General features: G+C 34.6%; 1 protein-coding gene across 4 annotated transcripts in view; it reads right to left on the bottom strand.

The window, feature by feature from the left end:
- Positions 1 to 22,865, bottom strand: part of SBF2 (SET binding factor 2) — a 323,859-nt gene that overhangs the window by 22,580 nt on the left and 278,414 nt on the right. For 3 of the 4 annotated variants that reach the window (XM_087745080.1, XM_087745088.1, XM_087745093.1), the window contains 6 exons: positions 17,663 to 17,800; positions 12,558 to 12,629; positions 9,631 to 9,815; positions 5,188 to 5,364; positions 1,993 to 2,094; positions 575 to 760 (listed from right to left, as the gene is read on the bottom strand). In XM_087745080.1, coding sequence (XP_087601206.1) covers positions 575 to 760; positions 1,993 to 2,094; positions 5,188 to 5,364; positions 9,631 to 9,815; positions 12,558 to 12,629; positions 17,663 to 17,800 — 860 coding nt within the window. The remainder of the gene's footprint in view (positions 1 to 574; positions 761 to 1,992; positions 2,095 to 5,187; positions 5,365 to 9,630; positions 9,816 to 12,557; positions 12,630 to 17,662; positions 17,801 to 22,865) is intronic. The other variant, XM_087745103.1, reaches the window with a different exon arrangement.

Below are 22,865 nucleotides of genomic sequence, written 5' to 3'. Positions count from 1 at the left end.
GAAGGAAAAGACAGACTTTAGAATTAACCTGAAATGAGTGCAATATTCTTAATGTCTTCCTACAGGACGTAACTGTTGGCATTCATCTTCTTCTGAACATGCAGTATATATAAAAGTAAGAACATCTCAGGACCCCCTGGTTTATAGCTTGTTGTTTCCAGAACCAATGGAGTAGAAGGCCTCTTCAAAGCTCATCATCAAGCACAAGGAATTAAAAACTGTCTAGTCACTGTACTAACAATCAGTCGATTTCTTCTTCTGAATAAAGGTACTCCAGACTGCCAAAAGCCAGTCTTAAGCTTAAAAAACTCCTATTTGAAATCTCTACATAAATGACCTTAAAAGATCTGTAATGCCAACCATCCCTCTTAGTCTGTTTTGTGTGGATGGGTCAGTCTCTCTAGGCAACCATTCCAGCTCTTCTTGAGGTGAAATCCATTCACTTTAAAAAACCTAGAGAAGGAGGTTACCAGTCTTCTGTCAAACCATTATCTGTAACATCTGAAATAGTGGCATCTACGCATTTATTTATTAATTCTTCTTGTGAACTAAAATTAGATAGAGATTGACTTACCTGATGCACACAGTCTAAGAACTGTAAGAAAACAGGAGCAAATCCACTACCCTGACAATTGAGAGTCAGATTACTACGCTGACTGAATTTATGACCAAAAGAGAGCCATTCTTTTTCCACCAGCATTCGGAAGCCTTCAAGTGTCCTATAGAAGGGATCACTGAGTAACTGCACCAGGGATACCACCTAGATCACAAGACAGGATATATTGTGTTAAGAGTGACAGAAGTTAGGAGAACACTTTAGTAAATGAATATAAATATTCCATAATCTGTTTATAGTTCAAAGAAACAAAAGCCTTCATATAAACTCAATTACAAGTATTTTACCACATATATTAAGTATTTTTATAAAACAAACCAAATAATATTTCACATGAAAAAGCTTCAATTAAATTGAGACTTTACGATACCTGTAGAAGTCAAACCTGAGCAACTATAGACTTTGGAATTAATTATAATGCTTACTATATTTAAATTACATTTGAAATAAACCCACTTTTATTAATAAAATAAGGATAATAAACATTTATAAAATAGTATCAGCTACTTCAGCAAAGAAGGTGTTAAAGAATTTGTCCTGAGGGTGACTTCAGAGTTTCTGCAGTGTTGCCATGCTTACCAGACAATTTCAACCTGTTTTTACAGACAGCGTCTCAGGAGATGTTAAAATGCAGCACAGACTTCTTTCACTTCCAGCTATGTATGTCCACTTTTCTATTCTTCATTGTTTGACAATGATTCCAATAATTATGTTAACATTCTTTTGTGGGTTTGTTTACCTGGTATCAGGACACTGGCTGCACATGAAGTTTTTATTTACTAGAATTATTGATATCTGTGCTTACCTTCTGAATTATGAAGCAACTACATGGACACAATGCATGCATTAAATGAGGCAGCGGGGCTTCATTCACCTAATTTATAGCTTGTTTCAGAAAGTTATCTGTTGTGGTGATCTGTCCTTGCAGCAGGTGTTACAGTCACTTTGGCACATATTTAGTTTTCTCCCTGTGCGTGGTCTCCTAACTTCATTTATGGAAAGTGAGAGGCAAGAGAAAGAATTCCTCTCCTTCCCTCCTGTGTTTAAAGTGTACTATGCTTACAAAGATAAATGAACAGTTGTGGCAACTTTCAGCTTTCATTCTTACATATGGTCAGGTGCAGGAATGCAGATTTTATATCTAAACCTTAGTACTGTAAGTCCATCAGGAACTTTGGAACAAATGCATTTTAAGGAACTCTTTCATGGTGTAAATTGCAAATGCATGCAAGGATTCATGCATTCTAGTTTCTTGTCTGCTGACACAAGACAAATTTATTAATGTTATACAAAATTATCAGTCACTTGTGTAAAAAAGAATTGGCTGGTGTTTTTTCTTAATATTTAGCTATTTCAAGGTTTTAATAGCATCTTACTTGTGCAGTAATATCCCAGCCATCTTCCAAACAAACCAATACAGAAGAACCATTTTCCAGGAGCTCAGAGATGATCACGCCCAACTGCATTATCCTGTGAAGCTATAAAGTAGTAAAAATAAGTAACATACTCAAGTATAAGATAAATTTCTAGATATCATCCATAAATAGAATCTTGTAATATTTAATATTAAAATATATATTCCAAAATCTACATATAGCACAGAGAAATGCATTGATGCAACAGATTAGAAAGCTATAAAGTGTAACAGTCTCAGGATTTTCATCTGACCTACAACAAAACTAAGTAAAGATTTGAAGACACTAACTTAAACTATTAAAACCAATGAGTACTGTAATAACATAGCTGTCATAAAAAGGAGAACGCGAACGACACAGTTGACAGATTTATTGTAGAGGAATTCCATCCTGGGCTTAACACGAAAATAATTTCCTGTGAAATGTTAAGGTTCCATAAAATCACTATGTACTTTGATGGGAGAACCCATGTAAGATATTTACAAGATAATATTTCTAATGCTCAATCTCATGGAAGCTGGAAATTAATGAATATAAAAACAACAACAACAATAATAAAAAAACAAACCACAAACCTAAAAACGAACACAGAAAAATCCTACTACAACAACAAAAAAACCAAACCACAAACCTAAAAACGAACACAGAAAAATCTTATTTCTATAATCTGGAAATAGTTTAGATAGATTAAATGGTGTTTCTTAGGCAGACTGCCTAAAACACATGGAAAGAAGATACATTAATTATTTGTATTCTAATATTCATTATGCAGTGATACTAAAATTCCTTGAGCAGGTGGGTTAGCTATTTTCTCTGGGAAGGGTTATTGACTTGAAGGAGATTGATTCAAACATGATAGGTATAAGCAGGTTAAAAGATTTAGGTGAATTTGTGCAATTTTATCTTACTATGAGACTTCCCATTATTATTACTAAAAGGAAAATCTACATGATATTTCTACCATTTTTGTCATACTGTGACAGCATTCTTGGAAAACAACATAATAGACAATATGTACGCAATTCAGCTTTTTACAGTAGACTGAAACTGCTCTTTGCAGAGCACTGAACACAATCCAACCAATAGCAGCAGTAGGAAAGATGACAGCCTGAAAGAAGGGAGAAAGCAGTATAGGAAAACAAATCAACAAAAGATGGCAAGAGATATCTAAGATCATTTATGCAAGAAAAAAAGTAAGTTCAGAAAGTACAGAAGGCACAGGAAAGTGATTCAGGGAGAACAAAATTAAATTGGAAAAAAAAAAAAAAAAGAGGAAAAACGATCAACCAAACAACAGCTAAACCCTAGAAAATTCATCCTTGTTTGGGGCAGTCTGATTTTTTCTTCTTAAAAAAAACCCCAATCCTATTAATATTACCATGGAAAATCTGATCAAAAACACTTAACTCCTCTGAACATTCACATAGCCATTACTTAGAAAATAAAAGAAACTAATTTTCCTGCAATTTTTAATAGGAAAATATTGAAAAGTGCACCAGTTTTTAAAACTAATCAGTTTGTTTATTGTTCTATACTTTCTTAGGCAGCAGAATAGAAGAAAGGCTGTTTTTTTGCCATCCTTAATGAAGAAACTCATATGCAGTCTGGCTATACAGATTCAATGCAAAAAAATGCAAAATACTATTTTTATCATTTGTGTTCAGAAGATAGGGCAGCACTTCAAATTTCTTCTTACGTATTCACATTCGTATAAAGAAATATTTGTCCTATACAGTGTTAAAATCAAAACTGTCTAACTTCTATTGCCCAGGAGAGGAAAGCTTAACACAATAAAAACACATTTCCAAAATGACAGATCTATGTTCTTTCACAAAAATAGTAAAAAATGTGTCAAATCAGTGATAAATTAACTTTATCACATAAGTCACATACGGCATGATTTAAACCACAGAAATGTGGTTTCAATGTCCCACAGCTAGTGTGTGACATTATGATCTAGTCCTGAGCAAAGAGTGATACACTATTACTCTTCCTCTCAAATATGCCAAAAGAGAATAACTCTAATGTTACAATCTCCCCTTGATCTCTGTGCTGCTGTAGGGACGTGTTTATTCCATCAAAGTGACATTCAATTAATTTATCTATACTTATCAACTTGCTCAACTACTCTGTGATTGAAAACGTTCACATGATGAGGGAGTCAAATCTTCAAGCTGTTCCCACTTCTCCCCTTCCCGAAGAACGTGGTGGCCAGACACAGCAATGACCAGCTCCTATGCTCCCTAAGGAGTGATCACACCTCAAGCGAAGAAGTTAAGCCACTTGTTGCACTGTAGCACATTTCAACCAGGAGTACATTTTTTGATGCATAACTACTGAAATGACTGTGTTACTCACATGTCTCTCCTCCTTAAGAAATGAGCATAAAAGTCTATTCTGTTTTCTATGATTAACTGCATTTGAGAAGAATATATTCAGCAGAGGATTCCAAACATAACATGCAACTGTTAAAAAACATTCACTATAATTAAAATGGTTTTAGATTTACAAAGAGCTGACTTTCCCACATTCTTCTTAATTTGAATTCTGCAAAGTTCCTTTCACAGTCTTGCCTTTGTTTGGTTAATCTTTATGTAAGGGAATATAGGATAGGGAAGTAAAGGAACTGATTCAGAGAGAACAGATTAACACACACACACAATCCCCTCTCCCCTGCAAACACTTCCCCATATCCCACAACAGATAACAGATAATAGCTTATTTGTTAAATACTTGTGCATTTGGAAATTCAGGGTGGGAACACATATGAAGAGTAGAATATCAGTTTTAAAATCAAAAGGCTCATTTATTGTTCTATACTTTTTCCTGATTTCTAAAATATATAAAATAAGAAATAGCAGTTAAAACAAAGACCATAAATTTATACAGGCAGAAAAAATGGTCATCTCTACTTGGTCATGTTATAAACCATAAATTATGTTATGAAAAATGCTTCCCACATTTGTAAATGTTATGATTCTATTAAAATAATAATGCATATGTAATGACAGAATTGATAGTACACAAAATAATTACAATGAACAAAGAAAAACAGCTGGTTAGAACACAATAGTTCTCTGTCAGAAGAGCCTGAAATTTATTTTGTGTAAGCAGTACTGCATATAGATTATTAGAAGTACCTGTCATATAAATTACCTGTGGGAACCACTCTGACTCCCCAAGTGCTTTAAGGAATGTTGCCTCAGAATCCGTAGGAATAGTGCTGGGAACACAAGCTCTCATCAGCTTTTTAAAGCTTGCCTTTGTCTGTCGGATGTCACTGAATTCAACAGGAACAAATTCACAATTCAAAGCAAAATCAAGTTTGAATCCCTGTATGAAAAGGACAACAGCAGATGTAATTTAAAAGGGAAACATATTTTTCACTGACAGTCTCATCAAATTTCAAAGTTTTCCCTACTTTGTTACTAAATATTTCAATTCCTAATTAAAAATCTGTTTAGTTAAACACCTGCCCAGGATAATAAAAATCCTTACAACACTTGCAAAATGTACCATAATAAAGTACCCATCTACTACTCATAACAGCAGAATGTACTGCATGGCAGTCATATTTTAAATAATAATAATTATAATAAAAATAGTAGTAAAAAAACCCCAAAGTTGAGTGATAAATCTGTTGAGTTCTTTATATACAACATCATGTGCTTCTTTCAATATTTTTAAAGCAAATTCACAATAAATAAATAGAAATTAAAATAACTGTATAGATGACATACCAACAGTCCAGGACAGATTCTAGTAGTTCAATAAAGCAGAAAAAAAGTAACCCCAAATCCAAAAAGAACCCCCAAAACTGCAAACTAGCTGACTCATCTAAGCAGTCACTGCACATTGAGACAGTTTGTCTAAAGTACCTAGTTCAACACAGAACAGCAGTCAGGGAATACCTGATATAATTTCCAAGAGGTACGTGAGGTTTTTCTAGCAGAATTCTTCATGTTTTGTTTTACTTACTGCATTTAGAAAATGAGCAATAAGAGAGTACAACTGAATTAAGACATCAAGTTAGCTAACTGGAAAAAAAAAGAACTATGATGAAAAGGATAATATGGAGAACATTACTAGGAAAAACAATTCTCATGTATGAAGCATCACTGAAGATCTTCACAGCAAACTTTGTCAGTTTTCTTCAGAAATTGCTCTTTCATGGAATTAAACTTGGCCTGCAAATAATCTTCATTAAGCTGCTTCATAGGATGCCAAGTGAAAATGTAGGAAAGTGAAAGCCCAGATTTAGTTCTGTTTATATTTTAGCACGGTTCAAAAATAAATTCAATAGTTCAACTAGCAAACTTGCTTTTTTAGAATGCTAAGTTGTAATAATGTATGATAAAAGCAATTGAGAAAAGTAGCACAACTTCCTTAAAATGTTATATATTTCTGTTTGTATAATCAATTTATGTGACATGATATTTTGCAGAATAAAGCAGGTCCTTATAGGAATCAACACCAGTAATGCATGCTCTGCCAAGCCCTTACAAAGCCAGCACAAATTTCAAGTTAGCAGGATGCTAACAAAAGCTAGGAAAATACTTCACAATCAAAAATCAACAAAATTTCTTTATACAAAACCAAAAGTTGAATTGATCTTATAGACTAGATGCAAACCAATGAGAGAAGGTTCGAAACAATCACTTAACCACTATGCAATTTTATTCTTACATTTGCTAACACAATACACTTCTCCTTAGAAATGCCCAGAGATGACTCATCTTCTGCAAAATTGTATTATTAAACAAAACAAACAAAAAGTGAAAAACCCGTAAGGTCTAAGCCAGCAAGGAAATCATCCAGCATAATATAAGGATCCTTGAAGTACTGATTTTTAAACCATTTCCAAATTATATACATCGTACTGGACTTCAGACTATTTAATGTTGATTTTGTCCAATGCTTGCTGTTTGTATATCCAATAGTCAGCTCTTTTCATATTCTGCATCATAATACACACCTGTATGGTAATATATTAAAAATGCTTTAATCTATACCAAGCACTAACATATTACCCCCATCTAGTTTGTGACTGCTGATATGTTAAACAACTTCCATTTTCTGCCCAAGTTGTCTAAAGGGTCACTTCAAAGCAGCAGACTAAAGATGTTTCTACTACATATCTTTAGATGCATGATTGAACTCTTCATTTATCATTTATTAAGATATCAAACAAATAGAAACGTGAATAATTGTTACTATTGGATTATGGCAATTCAATCTATGTGATTTTTTTCTTTTCCATTACTCTTCCTGTGTTCCTTTTCATTAAGTGTCTACTCTGCCAGAGCCTTTTGGGGGTTCCAGTTATGAAAGAAGACTTAACAAGATGAAAAATTGATATGAATAGACCTGTTTGAATACTTTGGGAAGAATGTTCTCCAGAAAAGCAAATGAAAATCCCAACTCAATAAAACTGAAAAATTTTGCAGGAAAATAAACAGTTTTCTTACTGTTCAAAAGAACAGTTTGTTCTAATAATGATAAATGATGATTACTTTCAAAATTTCTCTTTCGTCTTTTACGTTATATTCTTATGCTTTATTATATTAAATCAGAACACTTTGATTATAGATATTTCTGGATATTTCTACAAATTATTGTTATGCTACTTACATTAGAAAGTGACAGAATGTCAAATGAAATCTAACTAATTAAAAATGACTACTTTGTGTACCAATGTGTAATGAAGAAACCAAAAGGAAAGTGAATTTGCAAACCAATTATAAAAGACAAAGTAAAAATGGAATAAGAATACCTGTTATATAACCATCATTTAAAAATACAACTGAAAATACAAGTAAGATGTGAAAGAGCATTTGAAATTACAAAGGAAAGTCAAAATAGAAACAAAATTTGCAAAGAATTTTGGTTCATCATTCTGATACAGCATGACTCTTCCATCTCCTGATATAACATAATTTCAGAAAGAATTGAATACTGATGTATTTTCCTACTAGCAATAACTGCTTTTGGAAGTTATGTATTTCAAAAAGTACATAATACTTTATGTATGCTCACATTCTGAATAATAAATTAGAAAACAATTGATTTTTCAATCTTTGAACGCAGAGATTTAAAAAACCCTAATCCTCAAACATTTTCTGAAAAAAAGTAAAGCTACCAAGAATTAATGCAGAGGATACCTGTTCCTTAAACAACTGCATCTAAAATATTAAAATCTATCCAAAGAGGTGTACAAAACAGTAGACATCATGGTCCTCTTCATGTAATCAAATCAGGGTGGGCAGACTTCTGGGTTGGCCTTATTCACATGAATTTGGTTTCATGTGAGTTTAAGTGCTGCCCACAGTAACAAAGGTTTTCTTCTCTGGTAATCGCTTTCCTGACTAACAACATTCTGTTTGCTTCATAACATATTTCAACACACCAGGAAAAATAAAATTGCACTTTAAATTAAATTACCAAATAAGTCTGTTTCATGTTTCCCAAAATAGAAATCACTGAGATGACGACTCAGCTGAACATTGTATGAGTAGTCAGTAGAATCAGAGTACTGTAGTATGTATTTAGGTGTAATTAAGCCTGGCTCTGAAAGCAGTAACTGACAGATACACAACTCCAGCACTTCCCTTGGAATAGCTCTGAACAGTCTCTGTAAGGGGCAGCAAGCTCCGCTGCTGCTACACCAGCCTCACTCCATTTGCCTACAGTCCCCCCATTCATAGAATCATAGAATCGTTAAGGTTGGAAAAGACCCTTAAGATCATCGAGTCCAACCGCTAACCTAGCGCTGCCAAGTCCATCTGTACCATGTCCTCGAGCACCACATCTATCTGTTCTTTAAATACCTCTAGGGATGGAGACTCAACCACTTCCCTGGGCAGCCTGTTCCAATGCTTGACCACCCTTTCGGTGAAGAAGTTTTTCTTAATATCTAACCTAAACCTCCCCTGGCGCAGCTTGAAGCCGTTTCCTCTCGTCCTATCACTCGTTACTAGGGAATTCATCTGTATCCCAGCAGCTACACTGAGCAGAGCCAAACTCTGCTGCCCTTGCTCCTTGCAAAGCCAATGCAGGGAGACAGCTGAGACAGTGAAGAGGTGGTGACTTCCGAATATGAAGGCTTTGCTGGATGCTCTGTTGCCTAGCTATGTATTTTCTTCCTAGCCTTGTCTTTCCCAGTTTGAATGCTCTTACCTTGTACAAAAGCTGTTCCATTCCTCTAGTCATGTTACCCATCTTTGTATCTCTTACCTGTACTACACATCAGCCCTTGACCAAAAGTGACAAATAGGGTTCTACTTACAGAACTTTTGTGAGTTTAAGCCTGATCTTTAACTGCTCTTTAAGATAATTTAGTATATTTTAATTTATGTTAACTTTGTTGTATTATATAACCAGAGAGCTTGATTTTCATCCTCCCCAGCCCCCGCTGAGTTACACAGCATTAATTGTTATTCTGTGTATAGGAATAATCCTCGTAAGAGTTTACACCTTTAGGAGAGTTATCCATTCACCTTATCTAGAATATTATTTACTGTTTTGTAACAACATTAGGGTTATTAAACTCAAGCCAAATAAAAACTACGTTAACATTAAAAAAAAAAAAATTGCCATTACCCGTAACTGAGATTTTTCTCCAAATATATAGAGGGCTGCTTGCCGTCTCAAAAGCTGACTTTGCAGAAAAGTGCTGCTACTGTAGGAAGTGGTGTTATCTTTCCCTGCAAGTCTCGCACCAACATCAATGAATGGAGTCTGAGTGTTGATAAATCGGTTGCTTGAACGAAGACTCGCCCATACACCTTCATAAAGATGAAAAATATTTAAAATCCTCTTTGCGTGAGGCACTGGAGATCAGAATTATTAAGGCATATGCTAAAACATAATTTGGAAAGTAGAATGCTTAAACATGTCATTTGCATCCCTCATAGGACATAATTAACAGCACGTACCGGAAAGAAGTATTTTCATAACAAAAATTGTCAAAAGCATCCTACCGCATTGTCATTTAACCTCAGATACTAACCAAACTCTGCATGGTGCTTTCTATTGTAGAGAAAATGGTCGCTATGATATCAGTAATACAATGATAAAATGAATCACAACTTGCAAGTAATTAACGTCCATTTAAGTCTATGGAAATGAAATTGCTAGTGTTCTTTTCAGAAGTAGGGACAAAAATTTGATGTATTTCCTTGTCAAAGGCATAATATTTTGGAAGTCTAACTAGTAAGAATATTATCTAATTACTTTCTTCAAAAACAGAAATAGTATTACTTAAAATTCCCTGTTACCTAGAATTCTCATGTTCCTTTCACCTTACACAATGTAATAGTATCAACCATATCGTATCATAATGAAAATGTATATAAGGATGATCAATTCAAATATTACATTTCAGGATAAAGTATTCCATATTTACTCTGACATGCCATGATTAAAATGCAGAATGCCATGAATTTTAGTTTTTAATTGTCCATGTCTAATGGACAATTAGAAATGACAATGAATTTAAGGAAGTTCTTTTTTTAATCATGTGTTTCATGACTATATTCTAGCAAACGTGACTATGGTAAAGTTGTGTGAGCAGAGAGAAGGATGCCTAGAAGATCACAGTCTTACAGTTTTAATCTGGCAGTAAGATCACCATTACTCTGGCAGCAGGGCATGGTACACAAATCCCAAAGCTAGCAACAACATGAGCTTGAAACAGTGCAGTGTGACGTGGAACCACGGACTTGCATCTGAAAGCAGCACAGCAATATTTGAATGGCATTGTACCAACCTAATAACCTCTGCCTCTCAACAGCATTTTTAGTTTGCATATTGTGCCTTGCTGATGCAGCTATACTGTCATTCCCAGAGGAGGAAATTCCTACAGCACACAGACACGCTCTGATCTGATCATGCTTAAGTAAATTTTGTGATTTCAACATAAGATAAAGTAGTGATAAACCAGATTGCCAAGGCCTGTTTAGGACCAGCAGAAGAAAAGACAAGTAGTAAATACTTTCCTGTTTTTTGTCCCTTAGTTAATAACAATAATTTTGTGAGATTGTTTTTGTGTGTCCAATGTGAGGTATGTGAAAGGTACTTGATTTTCAGAATATAAATAGCACTACTTGACAATCAAATCCCTTAAAGTATACTAAATTTGGCATTCAAATGGCAGTGTGAAATTCTTTAACCCAATATGCAGTAAATCAGATTATCAGAAGAGACTCTTGTCCATAAATCTGTGAAGCAAGATATTCAAAAGAGGCACCAGAAATACCTCATAGTAGTAGAAATTTAGACAAACAGTACCAAAAAGCCCCTCCAGTCCCTTCAGTAAAATCCAATAATATGCATAGTTAACATTTCTTGCATCAAAGAAAAAAGCTGCAGACAACAGGAAAATTCCACTGAGATAGCTCAACCAGCAAAATAATTTTATTCTATTTTTTAGAAGCAGGATTATGTTTCTATTAAAGAATAATTCTGTACAGTAATCCTCAACAGGGACTCGTCTGTACAGTTTAGCTTGTCTGCCTGTCTGGCTGCTAGTCTTAAACGTCAGCAAACGAATAGGAGTAACAGAGAATGCTTGGCTAGGAACTTATGTATTGGTAACAGTTCTAAACAGTTTCCACTTCAAAGACAGCCAGTTTTATAAAATACGTCACACAGTAAAGTAGTACTTTTAGTATAAACTTTTGTTCCACACCTGAACTATTACAGATGAAATAATAAAAACTTCAGCAAGCAGAAATCACAGCAAGTGTTTAATAAGAGAAATAATTTCTTGTTCATTTGGTATGAAAAAATGCTAGCTCCAACACAGACAACTGTCCCCAAAGATGATATAGACAAAAATACACAGTCACACTTTCTAACATTTTACAAATGCAGGGCATCATTAGTGCCTGTAGAACATCAACAGGAACAAAACTGGTTACATGCAGATGAACATGTTTCCCAGTGATGGATAACAGTGATTAAAAGACACAATTATATTTGTATTATACTTTTATTCTAATTTTGCCCAGTATTTTTTGCCTTATTTTTTGTTAGCAGTATCTACCTTTCATTATTTGGCATATATCATATTATTATGACTTTCTAATTTGGCAGAAATCAATTTTTCCATGTTCACTAACATGAACAATAATTTTGGAAAGAAAGTTCATTGACTATATAACAGTATTTCTTAGCTATTTTACTAAAGCAGTAGGAGTACTAAATGCTCTTTTGCAGAATTAATTTTCTTCTGTTTAAAAGTTTCACACGGAAAATCTTCTACATATTGTTCCGCATTAGATCATAACATTATCAAAGAATAACATGGTAGAAGTGTATGGCTAATCACTGTCACTGCATCATACATTCAATGGCCAAAAAAACCCAAAACAAAACAAAACCACAACACTGAACTAAAAAAACCAAGATTTTGTTAATGCAGAATCAAGGCTTTCTGTCAGTATCGCTTTAGCGTGTATTAAGATATTGCAGTAGTTATGGAGATGGTAGAAAAGAACGTGCTTTCAGGACACAGTATACAGTACCTTGATGGACTCTTCCCTTAGTTGCTGGTTTGGAATTTGAATGAGTGAAACATTTATCTCTGTACCCAAGCACTGGTAGATAACAGTTAAGACAGAAGGAGGAGGAATGGAATGCACATTGCAGCGAGACACATTGCCGGAGAAAAGAAAAGGGTTACTTATTAATTTCCAAAGATCTAGTATATATTGAATTTCTTTATAGTACATGATTTATCAGACAGCACAAATCTTAGTCATCACAAGACAAAACATCAATCAAGCCAGAAAACCAATATAAAATGGGAAGGAAGTACCCATTTATCAAAAAGGAGTAACTTTCATTGTCATTGCAATAGTTTCAAACATGTAGCACAGCCATCATGTGTTTTTCCCTAATTATAATACCAAAGGAAATGTAACGATTAAATAATTCTGCTGAATACTTTATTGAAAGCTTCTATCCATCTGAAAGTTAGCTTAATTAACAATCCCAAATCTTAGTGCTTTTCTAAAAAACTGTTTTAGTCTATTTTAGGGACATAATTTGATGGACCTCAAAATCAAATCGGAGTGCAAGATGTTAGTTCTATAAACCTACAAACAATGTTACAGGATCGTGTAAAAGTATATAATTTAGAAAACATGTACTATCTATCACACAAAGAGATTTCCTCCCCCCTTGCAAAAATTCTCATTTTCAGTGGGAGCCTTATATGCTTATCAGAGGGTGTGTTTTTGGCTCAAAACCCACATCAACACAAGCAACTTCTTTTAATACAAATATTCTATTAAAACATATTCAAAGTATTAATGTCTCCTGCTTTTAAAATAAATGTCTGAGCTGAGTCTGTATCTATTAATGATAAATATCCTAGTATTTTTCCAACAGCAGCAAATCATACTGAGAAAACATTTTATTCTACTAAATTACACAACAATGCCAGGTAAGAAGTGCTGTTCTGTAGAACCATGCCATACTTATAAAGTAATATAAGAAGAAAAAGTATGTATTTTGAGTGAACTTACAGTTCCTATAAAAGATATCACCCAAGCTATCGCCAAAAAAAAAAGTCCAAGAATGAAAATATATTATGAAATATAAGTATTTGGCCAAATATTTCAGATCAGAAACAACGTAACTGGGCTTTAGGCAACTACTTTGTTACAATGTTCCAGATAAAGTAAATAACCATACCTGACACGGACACAAATATTCAGGACAACTGATGAGTATTCAGAACAATGATGATACTTAAAAATGAGAAATACTATTCAAGCACTGGCACATATCTTTTAACTTAAATTTTAAATGGATGTGTATTAAAAATACACTGTCTGGCACAAAAAATAGAAAATGTCATTTTCAATTGGTGTATCATAGCTGAACCTGGCTTTTGAGCCCTGGCATGCGTGAGAATAAAAACAAGGAAAGAAAGAGGGATCCAGAATCAAACCCACAAAAATACTGCTATTGTATTTTGTACAGTGTAGTGCACAATCCATAGCTGCTTGCTATGAAAAAGTAACTAGCTAACCTCATTGTCTTTTTTTTTCCTTTTTCTTTTTTTTTGCTTTATGAGTTATTCTTAGGAATATGAAGGAGAAAGAAATCACAATTTTTACACTGCCTGCATAAAATAAGTCTTTTTTTTTTTTTTTTTTTTCAGCTGACCAAAACCTTGTATTTTTGGTCCTGCATGCAGCCTTGTGACACTACTTCACGTGTGAAATATAACTAGCTGTAAAAAGGTAGTAAAAAACTTTGCAATAATAAATCACATGAATCAATTTATTTGAGAACAACAATTTTAGAGTTTCTCTATACTTTGTGTATTTTAGAGTTTCTTCTGAAAGAATTCTGTTAGCTAATCCAAAAAACCTAGTCTTTACTTCTCTACAGGGAGATATTCCCTTTCCCTGTTCTCTCTTACCCTGTCAACTTCTCACCTTCACTAGGGCTCCCATTGTACTTGTCAAACATTCTTATGTTTCAGCAAAGTCCTCACGTATCCTGAACTGTGAATAGACTGCAGATACTAGGCTGTAATTACACCTTTCAGATATGTAGAGCAGGTGTGGCATCAATCCAGCAAGACACAAGATAACTTCTCTGCCCTCTTCCTGATTACTGCTGAAATTTAGCCAAAAGACTTCAACGTCCAACAAAACAACACGTCTGTGACCTAATACTGCCTTGAGACTCCTTTTTTCTTCACTGAGTAGCAACAAACTCATCCTATCACGCTTACCACAAACTCCAACCCCAGAAACCAGCGATAGTTATTTCAGTAATCCTTTTATCTTCAAAAGACAACTTCCATACAGTCAGCCAGCAAGCTTTCCCCTACTTATCTGGAGCACCTTCACTGCCCCTCAACACCACGTCGCTGTTGGCACTTTTGTCCCAAAACAAGAGGATGGAATACAACCAAATGTCTGCTGTCAGCTACCCAGCATTTTCACTATTTCAGTACAAAGTCAAGCTGGGCACAGCCACCAATTCATCTAACAATTCCAGACACTATTAACTCCTGTTCTCTTAGGTCCCTAGCCACTTTACCTATCCAATTAAAATCACTATGTTTTTTTCATCTCCATGTACTAGAATAACAACACAGTGAGCAGAGAGCATAAACAGAACTTTTAGATATGAAATATGCATATACTATGGTTAATGAAAAGGCACAGAATTTTCCATTCTTTGGTGATCACCATTTAACTGCCCTTTCTCGCCTCCCTTCTGCTACAATTCTCACATAACTTCTCTACACAGCTCTGAGTATTTTCCTTTCTTCTTTCCTTTCTCCCTCCCTCCTGCTTTTTTTCCTTCCTTCCTTTCTCTATTCCTGTCCCTCTCTTTTGAAAGTTTTTCTCTACAAAATTGTGTTATTCTTCCCCATATGAAGCCAGTTTTTCTATCACACAATAATTTAGGTTGGAATGGACCTCAGCAGGTCAAAGTAGGTCTAACTAATTTTAGATGAGGTATCTTACAGCCTTTCTCACTCCCAGCTCTGAAAATATGACTGCATTTGCTGTAACATGGTTAATGCACTGCTCACAAAGTGGAAGGAGTCAAAAAAGAAGAAAAGTAACTTTTAGATGCTTAGAAATAATTGTAAGAGCATCCTTCAGGGCTAAAAGGTAATAAATGAAATATAAAATGCTCCCTTTTGGAAAACAGATTCATCCCTATCCCAACAAACATATATTTAAGGAATTTGATGCACTAATTTATGCATGTATTGCACATTAAAAAATCATAACAATTTCATCAGACTAGAAGAGTAAAAGTAGTTGGAATCCACTTCACAGAATGAAAGCTTCTTGTAGAAATGACACTGACGAGCCCTTGTACCTAAGAATAACTATTTCCAAAGAACGCCCTGTATCTCCTTATTTATTACAGCCTGGCCACATAACTCCCTCCTTTACTGAGTAAAATTATTCAGATAGATTATTTGTAACTTTATGAAGCACCAGCTAATCTTCAGCCAAATGCTGGAATGATCTGTAATTGGAGATTCTGAAGTGCATTCAATCCTAATATTAAATATGCATTTTCAGGCCATACATTTTAATCGAATTAAAAATATGGATGAATCACAAAGTATTTAGAAACATAATTCATAACTGAGTGCTTAATTTTCCACTAATTTCCAACATGAAACGAGCTTTATTTCAATGGTAAGTAAAGGACTTAAACAGAAATTAATACTTAAATAATGTTATGGACTGAGGCTAACCTGTAATTTCTATTTTATTGTTTCACAGTGTAATGAATCGGTAAGCAGTGTAATTATTTTTATTTCACTAACATTTTGTTATCATTTATTATTTCAAATATTAGACTTTGAGCTAGTCTTACTAACCTCCTCGAGCAAAGCTATTGGATAGATTTACATCCAAATGTCCTGGCACTACCTGCTTAAACACAGTAGACATTCTTGAAGCCCTCCTTTCAGTGCCTGAAGTCAGCCAAAAAAAGAATAGAAGATTAAGAAACTACAGTGTTACTCGGACTAACACTTAACATAACTGATAAAAATGCCCTTCTTCACACAATACAGCTTATTCTTGCCAATTTTGTACTTCAGATTTTTTAAGACACATGTATACATTGGCAACAGCATGGAGATGTTAGATACAGCTAAGCAATCAACATATTTCACAAAAAATGAAGCAAAGCATGCACACTTTGGGAACTGTGTTATTTTATAAGAAAAGCCACTGTTTGGCTATATTAGGCCAATTACCACCAACTGAATAAGACAAGACAGACACAATTTCAAGTCATGTACTCCTCTTTCTAAGACACTGGGGTTACCTTCACATAAACCTTACTAGGTTTCATCACAAAATAACTGAAATAAAACATAGATTAATTTCTTCATGATTCCACATATGCATAACTCAAATAGTGTATTTTGAAAGTTTTCACTGCAAGTAAAGCTCTACTTGGAACTGACATTAAAAGCTCATTATGAGTATGTAATACATATGAAAATGCCTATATACCTTCCATTGCTGCTGTAGCTAAATAGTGCATCTGTTCAGCTAGAATTTGAGTTTGCAATCTTGTATTTTCTCATGATATGAAACAGAGTAGTATTTTGCATTCTCTTCAATTTGGCAGTCTCTTATTCAATATACAGATTTCAATATGCTCAATTTGTTATAAAAGACTTCAAAGTGGATCTTTGCTTTTGATTCCGTTATATAATGTAATTGTTGCATTTGATATTAAAAAAAAAAAACAAAAACTGGAAAGATTTGGCATCTTGATATTCTGGAGAACTCTATTTTATTTGTTCCAGAGTTGCAATAAATTACAAATGCCTCAAGACTGGCCCATCATACTCAAGTGAATTTCATCAAAAACTATGACCCACAGGTAATCATTTACTGTCAGATTAAGAATACTGAAAAATATTTTGGGAAAGATTATAAACATCATTTACATACGGAAAACACATTCACTGAAACTAAGAGTGATAAGCTATCTGGAAAGTGCAACAAAAAAGAAACAACAGAATTCATATGGGGCAAATTGAACTAACACCAAATCAGAGAAAACTCATTTCTCAACTTAACCATGGAAAAACACTATACAAAACCGATTTTACCTGGAGATAGAGCAATTGTTGGTCTAACAGTGAGAGTATTACTGCCACTCATTTTGCAGTGGACGGATATCACATTCAGTACGGCCTGTAGGTATTTTTCTTGTTCTATACTGCTTGAAGATTCTAAGGAAGCAGGAGCTAGAGTCACAAGAAGAATGGAATGCATTAAAATACAAGTACATTTATAAATACAAAGAATACCAAAATAAAAAGCTTACTACGTAAAGCAGAGCACTGAAAGTGTCATGGTTTGTCTATCAAAGGTTCAAAAAGCCATTCCTTTGATGACAAAGAATGCTCAGATGTTCATCACCTGGCTGCAGAGCAGCACCCAGCAATATTCTCTTTCATTCCACTGCACAAAGCTAAACTACTGAAAGTCTGTTACCCCATGGTTACTACTTAAAACATTCATCATTAACCAGTGATCAATACAAACAGAATGGAGATGATGTAGTTTTCCCTTCACTCTCTGAACAAAAAGTAACATTTCTAAGTTTGTGCTACTTGTCAGCAAATTTCAGCCTTTTAAAAAAATGTGTAGAGAACAGATAGAACTGTGTCTTTAACAAAAGTAAGTTAAAACCATATTCAACCAGCTCTTCCTCATTCCAGTAAAGGAAGTTTACTTACCTATAACTGGAGGTTCCTTGAGATATATTGCTCATTTACTGAAAGTATACATATATCAAAAGACACCAGTGTTCATGCACTCTGCTGCATTTAGAGACATCAGTGGACACAATCTTCATATCCTTCAAGTACCCTACCCCCAGAATCTGACCTTTTTAATGGAATAAAGAAGAGAGGAAAGGGGATGGACAGTGCATGCACACCTGGATAACACACATCAAGGCATCTCCACTTATGAAAAGTAACGTTCCTGTTCCCTAGTGACAGTCCACCTGTTCCTTCACCAGTAGGTAACTTCAGAAAGTGTCTTCCCACATGCTTAGGTAACTTGTAGGAGGCAGGGCTGCACTGTTGTGAGAATCACAATTCCTTCTCCGAAAACCTCTGAATAATCCTTTACGTGCATGGAGTTTCAGATGACTACGCTAACAGATCTCAGAAACAGAATCATTGTCCAGTTGTTACTGATGTTGCTTAAGTTGCTGGAGACATGGAGAAGGACCATTTCAGACAGAGAGAAGCAGCGGCGAAAGACTGGATGAAAGCAAAGCCAGAGAGGAAACAGACACAGTTTAAAAACAGAGAGCGGAGTAAAAAAAAAACAAGATGAGAAGGTATGATGCTCTGACAAAGTACTGAAGTTAAACAGACAGTCCACTTAAGACAATCTTAAGACTTAAAAAAGTTAAGAAACCAATAATAAAAAAACAGAATCAAGGAAAAAAAACCCAAGAATAAGAAAAGCAACAACAACAAAAAAATCTTAACCAGAAAAACTCCACCCATTTGTGTCCAGGTGCAAGGACTTAAAGGAAGGGAAGGAGATGAAGGTCAGGTCCTGGGCCATACTATGATGACAAAAAATTCTTGCCAATTTTGTACTTCAGATTTTTTAAGACACCTGTATACATTGGCAACAGCATGGAGATGTTAGATACAGCTAAGCAATCAACATATAGGCGATTGTGACGGTAACAGCGAGCAACTCTCTGCAGACTGCTGTCTTGAACAGACTGAGGTACTACCAGAAGCCCAGGATAACTGTATTGATAAAAATGAGTCAGATTTTTTTCAAATGCCAAACAAAATTTTTTGAATTCTAGTTTATTGCAGCCACCTGTGGACTCACTATAGGACAAAAATGTCATAGCTGCTTAAGCCAGGATTTGGTATCTTGACCACAAGAGCCAAGATTTGGAATAAGATAGAAAGAGTCAAAGAATTTGACTGAGCACATTTTGACAAACCATAATGGTAATTTATAAATAGTTTTCTCCAGTGCTGATCCAATCAGATTCTATGCTGGAGACTACTAGACAGTAACCTAATTAACTGGAGACGGCAAAAGAAATTTCAAGATAGACCTGTTAAAATTAGTATCTAAATAGCCCTGTTAAAATTAGTGTCTGAATTGGAAGCACAATTAGGAAGTGAATAGAAAATGTATGTGCAGGAAACATCATGCTGTTTCGCTCTGACAAAGTGGAACAAGCCTGAAGAAAAACATTATTTTCTCTTCAACTCCTAAGCAGGGTTTACCCATCCTGAAATCCACTTGAATGATCTCTGGGTCTCCTAGTCCTTGAAGCAATGCCTCAAAAAGTCAATTTAGATCTTAATAATTTAGTTAAATGAAAGGAAATGAAATGTCTAAATGAAAGGATAACATCCTTACCACCTGCACTTACAAAGTTTGATTTTGTAAAGAGTATAGTGCATGCTTTAGGAAAGAGACTAGGAAGATGAATAGCTTGACTGATATGAAGGTCTGTTATTCAACTGGACAGATATCTGAATTAAAGATGGAGGGCAATAATGTCCTTGTGAAAGATTATAGATGGAAAATTTGCCCTTCTTCCTTACTATCAATCATCCCCTCACACAGTGCTTAACAGCAGTATAAAGGGATGAAAGACTACTGGTGACTCAAAGCAGGAACCCCTTACCTGCACAGGTGAACAGGGATTTCTAGAAAATGACTGATCTTTTAAGTACTGTATCGTACATGAAGGCCATCACAACACCATAGATTTAAACAGAAGATAGGGATGGAGATCCCGGTAGCAATTTTATAAATCCCAGGAAAGAAACGCATTGCTTAGTGATGCAATAAGACTGCCTCAGCTGCTAATATGTACTCCGTATGCCTGGTTGCAGGTTGCTCCATCTTTATCTTAAAACAGGTCCTAATATAGTCAATAATCCAGCCTGTATCAAGATAACTGTTATCTTGGATATTGTTACTACATACAAGAAACAGAAATGGTCTTCCTACATGACAGTTGACCAATACTTGGTAATTCAGGTGTAGAACATCATATTTAGAACTACGATGCTCCGCAAAAAAATTCCCAGACAGGCCGAAGTGAAATTCAGAAACCAACTTTCATGTTTCAAAGGAACTTTTGAAAAGACTTGTATACTCTCCTTCTCATATTCAAACATCTGCTCATAATCCTTTGTGGACAAATGTTAGAAAAATACAATTCTCTTGCACATGTAGTTTGGTTCCATACAGCAATTTAGTAGTGTGCATAATTTCTCTAAAAGATGTGTTCTGTGTTTCTTATATAACACGTTGACCTCAATTATGCTTTGAAAACTTGCGTAACACACTATGTAACAGGAAATCACAAAATTGTTCATTAAGTTCCAGCAGGTCCTCTTTGTTTCTGTGTATCAATCCAGAACCACCTAATAAAAATCTACTCCTATGAAATCTCTGCTTAGGAAAGTATGTATCTGTCAACTTTAATTTAATTTAAGATTATCTTTGTCCTCTTAGTTTGCATCACAATGAGTTTTTCAATATAGACTTTCCTTCATTGTACACAACTCCTACTGAGGCAAATACATGCACCTCTATATAGCTATCTTTATCGATCAGTTTCTTCAGAAGTCTTGTTTCACTAAGCTTCAACTTCATTATGAATAAAATAAATATTCTATAAATATTTTTCATTTTCCTTGCAGTATCTTCCTGACGAGAGTCTCCATTTTCTTCACATTTTAAAAGAAACAGTAACTCCAGAAGCTAATGTCTGACAGATACAGTTATTGTCAATCAGATTATCTATTGCCTAATATACTGCTGGAAGTACCACAATGGCAATATAAAAGACTATAAAAAATTAAAAAAAGAAACCACCTACAAAAGCAATGAGATTACACACAGGAAATGTGCTTTAATGGGTCAGGCTTTGAAGATCTTGTTTTGGAAGGCTCTCATACTCCCATGCACATAGAAATTATAGCTACTACAGAAAACATGAAAGTGTTTGTCTTCATATAATTTGCAGACTCTTCCTGCAGAATTTTTTCAATTTATTCTATTTATACCAGGTTAAAGATGCCTGGCCAGTATTTCAGCCAGGACAATCAGTATTAAATCAGTTTATAAGACTAAGATTTGAATTACCATGCTTAGGATTTACACCATAAACGTGTGGAAAAACTGGTGTAGCTCACAGCTCTGGCAGCTGCTATGTTAACTATTGGTAGTACTTCACTGATTCATTTCATGAATCTTTTCAACAAAAATGCATTATCTAAAACTCAATTCATTACCTTGCTCCTCACTCCAACTAAAAAATGCCCCAAGACACTGAAGAAACACACTGAATCAATGCTGTAGCAGTGAATATTCAGCAGATAATTTGTGATTCACAAATTAGTGTTAATAGCCAGTCCAGACACTGTCTGATGTAAAAAAATGTTTTTCTAATAATACCTCTGAAATTTTGAGATGTTAAAGGTGAATTTGATATACACAAAACCTCATATAGCTAAATATTATGTCTGATATAAACTGGTCTTTACAAGTAATAAAATTGTGGTTTTCATAAAGATGCTCTGTGAAGGAAAAATTCAGGAGGACTATGCAGAAAATATTTAAATCATGTAATCTTCAACCTACTTTTATGTGACTTGCACATATTTGTACACTATGCTTGTTACAGGTTTTGAAAAATTCTATAGAACAAAATATTCAGTAGAGTCAAACCCTTTAATTGTGTTTTAGTCATTAATGGGGTGAAACGCAAACATAAACAGGACTGAGGAATTTCTTTGCTACCTTAACAGTTCCTGGTATTCCAATTCTACCTCACATTTTCTTTTTCTCAAAAAAGAAAAATTATGGCCTAATTCAAGAATAATTTCTGAACAACTATCAGTTTGATTAAAGAGAATACTGACGTTTTCTTCAGCCATATGCCAAATTCACTCTTGGCATGAAATTATCTCCGAAGAAACCATCAGCATAAGAGATGGAAACCCAGGCAGTCACAGTAAGTATCCTAAACACTGCCTGTGAATGACGGAAGTCAACTAATGTTCCTTCCAAAATTAACGTTGCCCTAGTATGTTATATTCTTCTGAAAAATTAACTATTCTGACAAATCTTGTGCTGGTCCAATCTTGATCACACAAAGGAAGAGAGCTACTTAATGCAAAGACCCCAACTAGAATCTTTCAGGTCTATGCTTTATAAAAGAAAGATAAAACTTAAACTAACTAGACATAAACACAGGTCTAAAAACATGAGAAAATCCAATGGATAATGATACCT

Source organism: Nipponia nippon, unplaced genomic scaffold, assembly GCF_047370975.1.
Source record: "Nipponia nippon isolate SJK-2023a ecotype South Korea unplaced genomic scaffold, ASM4737097v1 scaffold_10, whole genome shotgun sequence".
Taxonomy (NCBI): Eukaryota; Metazoa; Chordata; class Aves; order Pelecaniformes; family Threskiornithidae; genus Nipponia; species Nipponia nippon.
This window is presented reverse-complemented; position numbering and strand designations above follow the sequence as displayed.